This window comes from Budorcas taxicolor, chromosome 23 (assembly GCF_023091745.1).
Source record: "Budorcas taxicolor isolate Tak-1 chromosome 23, Takin1.1, whole genome shotgun sequence".
Classification (NCBI taxonomy): domain Eukaryota; kingdom Metazoa; phylum Chordata; class Mammalia; order Artiodactyla; family Bovidae; genus Budorcas; species Budorcas taxicolor.
This window is the reverse complement of record NC_068932.1, coordinates 20,276,120-20,290,573: the sequence shown is the minus strand read 5'-3', so window position 1 is coordinate 20,290,573 and position 14,454 is coordinate 20,276,120. Positions and strand designations below refer to the sequence as shown.

The window sequence follows — 14,454 nt, the reverse complement described above, 5'->3', positions numbered from 1 at the left end:
CCTTCTTCTGAGTGGTGAGACTTCAATAAATATTAAAGTTTAAAAATTAAATAAATATTAAAGTTTCCTCAGAGTGTGAGGGCCTGAAAACTACAAACATCACTGATGACTTCTTTCAAAGGTTTCATCTGAAGAGGAGACCAGCGAGAATGGCTTTTAGCTCATTACTCAAAAAAAGGAGAGCTCTTTCTTGGTGCTATTATACAATGCATGGTAGGCAGACTAAAATTTTGTCTTCTAGATTCTTTGAAATTTGAATAAATATTACTATAGATTGAGCTAATAATTGAATGAATACCTTCAAAGGAATACTGTGAATTTTTCCAAGTAATACTGCCCCCTCCCCCAGAACAATCTTGTTTGTGTTTGCTGGTGATTTCACATTGCTACACAAAGTTCCTTATTTTGGACAGAAAGCAACCTTGATGAAAAGAAGACCATATAAAAACAGTTCTAAAATCAAAAAGTAGGGCTGAGTACCTTTCCTATTCTAAAACACAAAATGCATTTTTTTTAAAAAGAGAGGAACATACATTTGAGCTTGTGTGCTAAGTTGCTTCAGCTGTGTCTGACTCCATAGGGTCACAAAGAGTTGGACATGACTGAAGCAACTTAGCACAAATGCACATAATCCTGTAAATTATTGCATCGGATAGGGTCAAGGAGATGAGATAGGATAGGATAGGATAGGATAGGATATGAGAGTTGTGGTAAGTGAAGCAGATGGTAAAAATCTGTTTCACACTAGAAAGTTTACAGTCTTAAAGATTCCGTTCCACCACAAACTTGCCCATTCTAATCAAATTACTGGGCTGCAATGGGCTCACAATCCACCAAACAACTCTTAACAGGTCACTTCTATCACAGGAAAGTTAGGCAGACATCTGGGTGCCACAGACAGAAAAGAAACAGGCAAGATAATCCATGCCCCAAATGACTTTTCATTTCTCATCAGCAATTCTACTTCACAGATCTTTATCTGCTTTCCGTCTCTGAAAACCACTCTTTCTATCTCTCTTTGACAAGATTCTGTATCCTGTCCCCTCCTACTTAATGAATAACTTTTCCCAGTACATTGGTTCTCAAAATTTGTGGGCTCAGGACTCCTTTTTACAGTCTTAAAACTAGTGAACTCCAAACAGCTTTTGCATACATGGGTTACATCCATCTACATTTACCATGTTAGAAAATAGAACATTTAAAATATTTATTAATTTAGACATAATAGTAAATTCAATACATATTAACAAATTTTATGAAAAATAACTATTTTCTAAAACAAAAAAGTCAGAAGTGTGGTGGTGTTTTAGAGTTTTGCAAATCTCTTCAGTGTCTGAATTAATAGAAGATAGCTAGATTCTCATATTTACTTCTGTACTCAACCTGTTATAATAAGTTGTTTTGACTGAAGCATGTGAAGAACGACAGAGGATGAGATGGTTGGATGGCATCACCAACTTGATGGACATGAGTTTGAACAAGCTCCGGGAGTTGGTGATGAACAGGGAAGCCTGGCATGCTGCAGTCCATGGGGTCGCAAAGAGTCGGACATGACTGAGCGAATGAACTGAGCTGACAGATATGAGGAAAATCAAGCTTCACATAATGTTGCTTGAAAAGGGAATAGTACTTCAACAGCCTTTTTAGATTACTGTGGATATTCTCCTTTGACACTACACTGAAAGTTGACAAGTGGAGTTTCTTACAGGTTGGTGGCAATGTGGAATCTAAACTCTGAGAACTTTTCATACTGTTACATTAAAATGCACTGGTCTATCTTTCACTTTAAATTGCTTTTATTCACACATGATGTTGTCACATCATATACTGAAGACTACTGGTTCATTGAGCTATGCAAATCTTAACACTGACATATTTCATTCTACCAAAAACCACATACTTTCATTAATGTCACCACCAATTTTATCAAAAAAGTCTTTGAAGAATTGGGAAGCAAAACTTCTGAGATATTGGGAAGCACACTCACAGTGGCAGAAACAAATATCCCAAACTTCTACTTTTCACTTAGAAGTTCAAATTTTATCATTGGCAATAAATACTGATAGTAATTTTCTGTGAAGCGATAGGTTTTTACTTCATTCATTTTCAAGCAAATGTCTTACGAAATACATAGTTGTTCTGACAGTTATTCTTTCAAGTGAAAAATAGTATGATAAAAGCAGGGCTGTATTCAGCTCACAACTCAAACAACTGCCTAAGTGCTTTTTCTTGAGACAACCTGCATATATAGCAAAGCGCTTAATGCATATTTCCCATTTTGTCACACAGAACATTAAAATGATATTCTTAAGTGGAACTTGACTTTCCTTCCCATTGCAATTGTGCAACAGTGAAGACACCATAATTACTGCTTTAATTTGGCACTCTATCTTGATTTGTGCTAAAGCACTAGCAGTTTTACCCAACACTGCTTTTGTATCATCAGTGTAAATGTTAACTCAGTGAAAAAAACAAATACTATCACCACAGCCAAAAGGTAGAAGCAACTTAGATGTCCATGATAGATGAATAAACAACATGTGTTATATACATACAATGGAATATGATTTAGCCTTAAAAAAAAAAGGATATCCTGTCACGTGCTACAACAGGGGTGAACCTTGAGGACATCAGGCTAAGTGAAATATGTCAGTCACAAAAGACAAACACTATATAATTCCACTTATGAAAATATGAAAAATAAGCAAATTCACAGAATCAGAAAATAGAATAGTGGTTACAGGGGCTGGGGGTAGGGAAAAAATTAGAGTTGTTGTCTAATGAGTATAGAGTTTCAGATTTGCAAGATGAAAAAGTTCTGGAGATTGGCTGCATAACAATGTGAAGATACTTAACATTTAAAAACAAGATGATAAATTGTGTTATGAATTTTTTAAACACAAAATGTGTTAGTATTTTTATTGAAATAGTTTTGGCCTTATAGATCCCCTAAAAGGGTCTCAGAGACTTCCAAGGGTTACTTTGAGAGCCGCTACTTGAACACAATCTTGTTTCTAACAAACATCTGTCTGTTTTTCTTCCTATTCCTTCCCCTTTCCCTTCTCTGACGTGGTTTTCCAGTTCTTAAGAAGCCTCCAATCAACAATGCCGATGCTTGTAATATTCATAATGACCTGGAGTGTCATTATTCTCTTTAAGCAGTTTGCTTACATTTCAGGCTGAGCCCTAAGATTTCTTTCGTATTTGTTTGCTCCACCTCTCCATTTAGGTTCTCAGTTTCTCAAGAGTGAGTACATTAACTGCATGCCCCAATACAGTCAGAATGTTCCTCACATTTCTCCAATATGTATCAATCAATACTGACTGGGTTGGGCCTAGAGCTCACAATATGAAGCTGCTGGTCTGTTAACAATTCACCTAAGTCTTTGTATAGCTATACTCAAAATCAGTTGGTCTCTTTCTTAGAAAATTTCAGTGGCTTTCCAAAGCATCCTGTCATCCTCTTTGGTTCCTGCCACAATAAGAAACCTTAAAACTCTAATTTGGGTACAACTCAACTTTGCTTTCTTTTCTCTTAAAGTTGCCATGTGTGCATTGGCAGAAAAAAGTCAGCTGACATTACAATACAAGAAAGAAAGATAGCTTAATTAGGTCCCATTTGTTTATTTTTGCTTTTATTTCCAATATTCTGGGAGGTGGGTCACAGAGGATCCTGCTGTGACGTATGTCAGAGAGTGTTTTGCCTATGTTCTCCTCTAGGAGTTTTATAGTTTCTGGTCTTACATTTATATCTTTAATCCATTTTGAGTTTATTTTTGTGTACGGTGTTAGAAAGTGTTCCAGTTTCATTCTTTTACAAGTGGTTGACCAGTTTTCCCAGCACCACTTGTTAAAGAGATTGTCTTTAATCCATTGTATATTCTTGCCTCCTTTGTCAAAGATAAGGTGTCCATAGGCTTGGATTTATCTCTGGGCTTTCTATTTTGTTCTATTGATCTATATTTCTGTCTTTGTGCCAGTACCATACTGTCTTGATGACTGTGGCTTTGTAGTAGAGCCTGAAGTCAGGCAGGTTGATTCTTCCAGTTCCATTCTTCTTTCTCAAGATTGCTTTGGCTATTCGAGGTTTTTTGTATTTCCATATAAACTGTGAAATTATTTGTTCCAGCTCTGTGAAAAATACTGCCGGTAGCTTGATAGGGATTGCACTGAATCTATAAATTGCTTTGGATAGTATACTCATTTTTACTATATTGATTTTTCCAATCCATGAACATGGTATATTTCTCCATCTATTAGTGTCTTCTTTGATTTCTTTCACCAGTGTTTTATAGTTGTCTATATATAGGTCTTTAGTTTCTTCAGGTAGATATATTCTTAAGTATTTTATTCTTTTTGTTGCAATGGTGAATGGAATTGTTTCCTTAATTTCTCTTTCTATTTTCTCATTATTAGTGTATAGGAATGCAAGGGGTTTCTGTGTGTTGATTTTATATCCTGCAACTTTACGATATACCTAATTAAACTTAAAAGCTTCTGCACAACAAAGGAAACTATAAGCAAGGTGAAAAGACAGTCTTCAGAATGGGAGAAAATAATAGCAAATGAAGCAACTGACAAACAACTAATCTCAAAAATATACAAGCAACTCCTGCAGCTCAATTCCAGAAAAATAAACGACCCAATAAAAAAATGGGCCAAAGAACTAAATAGACATTTCTCCAAAGAAGACATACAGATGGCTAACAAACACATGAAAAGATGCTCAATATCACTCATTATCAGAGAAATACAAATCAAAACCACAGTGAGGTACCATTTCACGGCAGTCAGAATGGCTGCGATCCAAAAGCCTGTAAGTAATAAATCCTGGACAGGGTATGGAGAAAAGGGAACCCTCTTACACTGTTGGTGGGAATGCAAACTAGTACAGCCACTATGGAGAACAGTGTGGAGATTCCTTAAAAAACTGGAACTAGAACTGCCTTAGGACCCAGCAATCCCACTGCTGGGCATACACACCAAGGAAACCAGAATTGAAAGAGACACGTGTACCCCAATGTTCATCGCAGCACTGTTTATAATAGCCAGGACATGGAAGCAACCTAGATGTCCATCAGCAGATGAATGGATAAGAAAGCTGTGGTATATATACACAATGGAGTATTACTCAGCCATTAAAAAGAATACATTTGAATCAGTTCTAATGAGGTGGATGAAACTGGAGCCTATTATATAGAGTGAAGTAAGCCAGAAAGAAAAACACCAATACAGTATACTAACGCATATATATGGAATTTAGAAAGATGGTAATGATAACCCCGTATGCGAGACAGCAAAAGAGACACAGATGTATAGAACAGTCTTTTGGACTCTGTGGGAGAGGGAGAGGGTGGGATGATTTGGGAGAATGGCATTGAAACATGTATAATATCATATATGAAACGAATCGCCAATCCAGGTTTGATGCATGATACTGGATGTTTGGGGCTGGTGCACTAAGACGATTCAGAGGGATGGTACAGGGAGGGAGGAGGGAGGGGGGTTCAGGATGGGGAACACATGTATACCTGTGGCAGATTCATGTCGATGTATGGCAAAACCAACACAATATTGTAAAGTAATTAACCTCCAATTAAAATGAATAAATTTATATTTTAAAAAAAAGAGAGAAAGATAGGGCCAGAGGGCATTTATGTTATACTTTCCACTTGAATCTCTAATCAGTAGCTGCAGGCTGCAGAAGTCTCTGTTTCTCATCTTCCATACAGATGAGTAACTGAAGAAAAATTCTTCCCTTTGGCTTGAAGTAATAGTATCATCTTTTTTTGGAATTCTGACCTCTTATGATCTATTCAGGCTTCTTAGAAGCCCTTCCTCATCTAGGCTCCTAACAAAGATGCATCACTGGTCCTTTCTTGGATATTTTCATTTCTGATTTGCAATCCTAGACTTAGCCATCATGATTAATTACTTGCATTGCTGAATCCTCCTGCTTTGCTGACACTGCACTAAGTCAACCCCTAAAAAGGACTTCAAGCCCAAGAGAAAAACTCCAAAAGCTTTGGAATCCGTCATATCCACTGTTCCAGGAGACATCTAATTTACCATCACATGCACTTACCCCTGCCTCAAACCCACAAATCCCTTCTATTTGGGATGATTTCCCAAATAGAAGCATGATTTCCCTCCAGTCACTGCTGAGTCAGTGAAAAGAAAGATACCCACATATACATCACCCAAGGTAGAACTGGAAGACAATTGGCTTTTTGCTGCCATTATCCTCAAAACATTAACAGCATTAGAGCAATAACTGACCAAGCCATTAGTGTACAAAATCAACACAAATTATACCACTTCTAGAGTTCAAAAAGAACTCAGTAACATGCCAAAAGTCCACTAAAGTGGCCCCCATTAGCATGGAGCTACCACCTCTTTGATGAATTGTCATCATCCCAACTCTGTTCAAGGCTCAAAACCAAATATAATGACATTATAGCCAAAGTAGCTGTGCATGACTGATGATAGTACTACATGCCCAGAAAAGCATCTTGTAAGGTTACTACTTACTTCCTAACAAGATTAATCAGAGCAGTCAGAAACATTTATAATTTAAAGCTCTGCTTATAAACACTATGAACACCATTAAGGACAAGCAAATGAATAAATGCAAAAAAATGTCTTCCATTTCACCAGCAAAATCTCTGAATTGCTCCACTATACATTAGAACCCTTAACTTCATCTGTATATTTGTTTATCATTTTTATTCTAACCATAAGTCATGGCTCCTTTTCACTTACTTTAAACAGAATTAAAACTCCTAAAGAAGGCCACTATTGAGCCAATTACTGACACAGAAGCTCTCACTCAGTTATTCCCAGGTAGCAAAGGAAGATGAAGGCACCTTTCAGTAGCTACCACAGGCATTCTTCAGAACAATAAGCCAGACAAAGTTTTTGTTGGTGGTGATGCTTAGTTGTTAAGTCATGTCCAATTCTTTTATGACTCTATGGACTGTAGCCTGCCAGGCTCCTCTGTCCATGGAGTTCTCCTGGCAAGAATACTGGAGTAGATTGCCATTTCCTTCTACAGGGGATCTTCCCAACCCAGGGATTGAACCTGGGTCTCCTGCTTGGCAGGCAGGTTCTTTAGCCACCTGGGAAGCCCTACCAAAAAGTGAACATCATCGAACATTAAGGTGAAAAAGAAATGTACTGAATACAACAGTTCACTGTTTGTCTTGCACAATATATACATGGTAAAAAGAATCCCTTAAACTAAAAATTAGTAATATAGTTTAACAATTTACCAGCATCCAGGGCTAGCACATTCCAGAACTTTCTGACCTGGAGGAAATATTTCCCATCTGAACTGTCTGATAGGATAGCTACTAGCCACACATGGCCAATGAAACCTAAAATGTGACAAGCGCAAAGAAGGAACTGTGCAGACAGTATTTGTTAAGTAAGTGAATAAATGAATGAATAAATGGGTGAACAATACAAAGTAAGTCTGATGAAGTTGTTGGAGCACACAGTATATGGCACAAGCTAGATAAACAGTTGACTAAAACACATCTAACAAAAAATATTCTTAAAGATAGCTTTGCTGTGCATGTCAGGGGAGGACAAAGGGTATATGAGAAATCTCTGCAATTCTGCTCAATTTAGCTGTAAACCTCAAACTGGTCTAAAAAATAAAGTTTATTTTAGGAGCATAAATCAAAAAATGGTTCTGGATTCAAACCTTACTGACATTCATCAATCTCTAAATTTACCTTTTTCTAAATTCTAGTTCTCAGGTAAACCTGCTTTCTCCTTCAGTAGCAATGTGAATACACGTTTATATAACAATTCTTTGGTTTTAATATTGAGGGAAAACCCCCATTCATGCTTCTAAAATTTGGGGCCATATCATCACCAAAGTGATATGATAGGTTCCACCAATGACTGAAAAAATTCAAATTAAAATACAGTTTTCAATACAATTTGAAAAAATTCAAACTAAAATATTTTTCACAATTTAAATCAGAAAAAAAATGACTATTAAATGTATGTGATATAAAAATCACAACTACAAGTCCTTGTCCTAATTTTTTATAAGGTATTGAACTTAGTGATGGGTATTTCCCTCAATTCCTAGTTATTTGCTTAATCATTTTATCATCAGCTAATGCTCACTGGTGCCTAACAGTAACAGCCACCACAAAAAACAAATTCTGGAAGAAAAATTTTAAATGGAGTTAGTGCTGCCCCTTACCTTCATTTACCTTCACTGTATATTTGCAAGGCAGAAAACAGAGAACAGAAAAAAATCAAGATTATTTCAAATAATACTGATAAGCCTAACATCCGCAGTGCACACCAGGCAGTCCTAGATGCTTTTCTTTTTTAATCCAAATGACAAGGCAAGCATTTTTTACCTCTACTTTATATTTAAAGAAATGAGATACCAGAGTACAACACCTGTCTAAGATCACTCAACTAGAAAATGATGGGCTGATTAACTCTAAAATCAACCCTCTTTTCCTATACCACAATGCCATGTTCCCAGATAAATATAACTGAACTGTAGAACAGTGCTTCCCAACTTAGGCTGTATATTAGAATCTCCTTGAGAAAAAGTCGTTATTTGTATTTTTTAAAGGTCCCGAAATGATTCAGGGGCTTCCCTGTTGGCTCAGATGGTAAAGAATCCACCAGCAATGAAGGAGACTGGGTTCAGTCCGTAGGTTGGGAAGATCCCCTGGAGAAGGAAATGGCTACCCACTCCAGTATTCTTGCCTGGAGAATTCCATGGACAGAGGAGCCTGGTGGTCTACAGTCCATGTGGTCAAAAAGAGTGGGACATGGCTGAGTGACTAACACGCTTTTCTCATAGAATTGAATACCACTATAGAAATGGTCTGTAGAAAATCTGAGTTATTGAGTCTACTTTTAATAAATTTCCTCTCTCCTGCCTACTGTCAAGATATCAGCATATTATTAATTACTGCCATCAGTGTGTCCACATCTAATGACCACCATACCCTTCCCACTACCACCATTCTAACTGGCTATTACCTGCTACGTCTGAGACAAGAGAGAACCACGCTAATTAAAACAGTATGTACATGTACACAGTAGTATATTTTAAATGGATAACCAAAAAGGACCCACTGTATAGGACAGAAAACTCTGCTCCATAATATGTAACAACCTAAATGCAAAAATAATTTGGAAAGAGTAGATGCATGTATATGTATAATTGAATGACTTTACTGTACACCTGAAACTAACACAATATTGTTAATCAACTACACTCTAAAAATAAAAACGTAAAAAAACAAAAATACAGTTTGTAGAACAAAAGCAAAGAGGCTCTATTTGAGAGTCTAACTTATCACTACAGTACACAAGCTCCTAGTACATGAATTTAGTGACATCAAATATGGTTACTCATAAGCCTCTTCTGGTTAATTTCTGCTTTTTAATTTTATTCCTGATTCTTGACTATGTACAGTCCCTGATTCTTTGTTCCTGATTCTACACAGTTAAACTATTATCTCACTGGGAAACAATTATTCCTTCACATCTGCCTTCCTACCTAGATTACAAACTCCTTGAGTTCAGGGGCCACGTTTTATTCGTCTTTGTACTCTAGCGTCTAGCTCAGTGTCTCACATACTGCAAGCTCTCAACAGATGTTTGTTTCCTAAATGCCTCATATAGGCAGCCATGAGTGAAGTTTAAGGACACGTGGTAATTTGCGGCCATATGCAAACAACCTTTCAATAAAGAACAAGGAGCTCTAAGGCTATACAGCTACTGGCTGCTTAGCCAGAGCATTACAGGGTGTAAAGATTTTGTCAGGGGTGTGAGGATTTTGTTAAGTCACTATACAAGCACAGTCTGAGTGTTCCTTAGCTCTGGGGCTAACTTGTTGCAGTTAATTCAGCACAAGTATTTATTGAATCTGGCCACCTGAGTTTAGTAGTAGATGAGAACTATCATATCACTCTACCTCCAATGAATCCCTCATTGGGAAATACATTTTCTTCTCTCCATCATCTTTCTATTGGAGTATTCCAATTTATTCTCCATAATGCCACCAAAGTGGCCTTTTCTTAAAAAGCAGTTCTGATCACATCACTCTTCAAAGTTTTTCAAAGTCTTCCCTCTACCCTTAGGATAATGTCTAAACTCCCTAAATGGAGAAGGCAGTGACACCCCACTCCAGTAACTCTTGCCTGGAAAATCCCATGGGCGGAGGAGCCTGGTAGACTGAAGTCTATGGGGTTGCTAATCGTCAGACACGACTGAGCAACTTCACTTTCACTTTTCACTTTCATGCATTGGAGAAGGAAATGGCAACCCACTCCAGTGTTCTTGCCTGGAGAATCCCAGGGACGGGGGAACCTGGGGGCTGCCGTCTATGGGGTCTCACATAGTCAGACATGACTGAAGTGACTTAGCAGTAGCATCAAACCCCCTGAAATAGCTTAACAGGCCCAGTCTGATCTGTCCCTCTAACTGTACAGATCACCACTCACTGCCTAGTAGTCCTTACTCTAGCCATATTATCCTACAAATAAGTCCATAATTAGACCATCTATGTTCCAATGAGAAACTGCTCAAATATGTCAAGAAAATCTCAATAAGCATTTAAAACACTCAAATTATGGACTGAGTTTTCTAAAGCTAACAGGTTTCTCAAGACCAATTGTTAATAACTCTGTCATCGATCTAAAGAAGTGTTTCCTCTTTGAAAAGGAAGAAAGAAAAATACAAAACAATACTGTTACTGGAGGGAGAAAGTTGAAAACAAACTTCTTGAAAAAAAGCACCAAGGTCTCCATGCCGTAGTTCCTATCACTCAGCACATAGTGGCCAGTCAATAAATGTTTGTTGAATGTTTTAATGAATGAATGACCAAAGTGAATAGGAAATGAGAAATTCTGGGGACAGAACAACCCAGAAATTTAAGGGGAGGATGCATGTGTCCCAATTCTGACCAAAAAAAGACTCAAGGAAAGAGTTGCTGGAGGTTTCCAGGAAGGGTTTTCATTCTTTTAAGAGAGCATGGAAAGACCTGTTTCTCTCCTACAGGACATGAGTGAGAATGGAGGTAGCCCTGGCTACTATTGTACAACGACTTAGTATGCTGACAAAATGGGCAACTGAGACAGAGACTCCCATCCTGAGAGCCAGTGTTGAACTTGTGGTCCTTCTACCCCTGGACTTCTCATTCTGTGAGCCAATAAACATTCTTATTATGTAAGTCAGTCCTACTATTACTTGTAGCCCAAAGCCTCCTAATTGATACTTCTGAGAAGCCGTAAGGAGAAAATCATGTTGCAGATGATGAACACAATATATTACCACTTCATTCTGTAACCTAACCAGAAACTAATCTTTAAAAAATAGCAAAACTCGGATTTTCCTGATAGTCCAGTGGCTTAGATTCTGCACCCCAATGCAGGGGAGCAGGGTTCGATCCCTGGTCAGGGAACTGGATCCCACATGCTGAAATTAAGAGCCAGTGTAGCTGAATAGAATAAAATAAATTTAAAAAATAAAAAATAGCAAAATAACTGTTTTAAAGGAATATAGATCTTCTATGCACTGGTAAGCTATATCAAATAAAAGCTATATTAAATAATTCCAAATGTATTTTCTGTGAAAAAAGGTATTCAGCTCTCATGGAACTAACAATAGGTTAGACTCACAGAAGAAAATACTAATGAATTGGAAGGCACAGCAATATAAAATATCCAGAAAAATACAGAGAGAGAAAAAGACTGGGGGGGGTGGGAAGTGAGCAGAACATAGGTGGGTATGACTCAACATATGTCACTGGAGACACCAAAGGAAAAGTGGGAGAGTATAGGAAAATATTTGAAGAAATAATATTAACATTTTCCCAAATTTGTTTAAAAATTATAAATCCATAGTCCCAAGAATAAAGAAATCACAAACATAAGAATCATGACGAAAACTACACCAAAGCCCATTACAATCAAATTGTTCAAAACCAGTGATAAAGAGAAAACCTTAAAAGCAGCCAGAGGAAGACACAATACGTACAGAGAACAAAGAAAAAAATGACAACAGAGCTCTCCTAAGACAAGCCAGAAGACAGTGACGCATCATCTGTAAAGAAAGAGAAAAAAAAAAGATCAACCTAGACTTCCATACTCGGTGGACATTTCTTTTAAATGGAAAGCAAAATAAAGACTTTTCCAGTCCTATAAAAGTTGAAAGAAATCACCAACCACAGATTCATACTACTAGAAATGTTAAAGGAAGACCATTAGGCAAAAGGAAAATGATACGTGGAAATATGAAATCTACACAAAGGCACGAAGAGGCCCAGAAATGGTAAATATACAACCTTTTTTTTTCTTATTTTTAAAAACCTCTTTAAAAAATAATTGAATGCTTAAGGCAAAAATAATAATGTATGGTAGAGCCTACAACATATGTAGAAGAAGTAAGAAGTAAGACAACAACAGCACCAAGGTCAAGGAGAAAGAGAAGAATGAAAGTACACTGTGGTTAAGTTTCTACACTGTGTGAAGAGGTATATTACTTGAAGTAGTAAGTTAAAAATGTATACTCTAAGCCTTAAACCATAAAGCAACTACTGAAAAACTAAAAATCAGAATTATATCTAACAAAACAACAAAGGAGATAAAATGGAATCATAAAAAAATGTATTCAAGAAAAGGGGGGGTAAAGAGGAAAGACAAACAAAGAACAGATGTGACAAGCAGAAAACAAATAGCAAGATAGATCAAACCCTGAAGATAACTGATTAATGGAAAAACCTGAACAGCCCACATAAAAGGCACACATTGTCAGACTGGGTAAAAAGACTCACCTAAACTCTGTCTACCAGAAGCACACTTGAAATACAAAGAAACTAAAAGGCTAAAACTAAAAGAATGGAAAAACATCTATCATGCTAACACTAATCACAAGAAAGCTGAAACTGCCACAGAAATACCAGGCTAGTAGATTTCAGAGCAAAGAATACAATCAAAGATAAAGAGTCATTTAACAACCATAAAAGGGTCAATTCATCAAGAGTAGGTTAACAATTGTAAACATTTATGCACCCAGTAAGTCAGCCCACCAAAACAAGGAAAGAGAAACATGCCTTTCATGGTTGAAAGGTAGCATTAGCATTTCTCAATCAGAACTGAACATTGCCAAAATAGGGATTAAGATCTTTTTAATGTAGTAAGTGGCATGCAGTTTTAACTAAAAGTGCAGTATTCCCCAGTATTCCCCAAAAGAGTCAAAGGTGGCTGTTGTTCAGTCGCCAAGTTGTGTCCAACTCTTTGTGACCCCATGGACTGCAGCACCCCAGGCTTCTCTGTCTTTATCTCCTGGAGTTCACTCAAATTCGTGTCCATTGAGTCAGTAATGCTATCTAACCATCTCATCCTAAGGTAGCAGTATGTTAAACAGCTTATCAAAATATTTATGACTTCACTGCCAAAGCTGGTCAAAGCAATGTAAAGCTGACTCACCTTTCATATTGCCTATCTCGTGGTGATGAAGCACCCCAATGTCGAAAGTCCATGATTAACATAAGTAAAAGGAGACAGGATATGAAGAAGAGTCCTAGAAATGCCACCCGCTGCCGGGGAAATTGGCTCACTGTGGGCACAGTGAAGTACCAGGAGGCTGGGCAGACGAAGGAAAAACTGATCCTGAAATAAGACAAACATTAATAAGAAAAGTCTCTACAACTGAGTGCTAAAATGGTTTTAAAACTAGATTAAAGCCCTTCCTAATAAAGACAAAAAATTTATGCCACCAGAAGTCTAAATGTTCATTTAGTCTCAAAGTTTAGAAAAGGACCTATATGGTTCATGGAGCTTTTACTATATAAACCAGAAAAGCCTTCTCTGCTCTTTTTCCAGAGTCTGCACTTTGGGGTGAAATTCAAAGAACTAACTTCATGTTAATGAAAAGATCACCAGTCTCCCTGTGCAAACTCATATAACATTGAAAAATCACAGCACTTGCAACAGTCCCACCAAGAATACTGTCAAAAAAAAACAGAAGAGACAATTTATTAACTGATTTTTAAAACTATTTTAATGGGTAACATATACACACAGTTTTTAAAAAAAATCAGTTTAAAGGATATATAGTGGAGATTGAGTCTTGTGCCTTAACCCCTCCTTTCCCTCTCAGAGGCAACCACTATTACCCAGGGATATTCTGTGTGTGTGTGTCTCACTCAGTGTTTGTGTGTATGTGTGTGTCTTTCATTCAGTCATGTCTGACTCTTTGCAATCCCACTGTTACCCAGGGACATTCTATGTGTGTGTGTGTCGCTCACTCAAGTCGTGTCTGACTCTTTGCAATCTCATGGACTTTATGCATACACAAGAATAAATACATACCATCAAGGTAATATATCTGTGTATGTGTGTGTGTGTGTATGTATCTCCACTCCTTTGGTTTTACACCAGTAGGTATACTGTCCTGCATCTT

At 37.2% G+C, this 14,454-nt stretch overlaps 1 protein-coding gene across 1 annotated transcript in view; it reads right to left on the bottom strand.

Annotated features, from left to right (window-relative positions):
- ENTPD7 (ectonucleoside triphosphate diphosphohydrolase 7) overlaps positions 1-13,669 on the bottom strand; it is a gene marked incomplete at its 5' end in the record, with an annotated part of 30,683 nt that extends 17,014 nt beyond the window's left edge. The window contains one exon of the mRNA XM_052661029.1: positions 13,479-13,669. Within this exon, the coding sequence (XP_052516989.1) occupies positions 13,479-13,669 (191 nt within the window). The remainder of the gene's footprint in view (positions 1-13,478) is intronic.
- Positions 13,670-14,454: the final 785 nt, after the last annotated feature.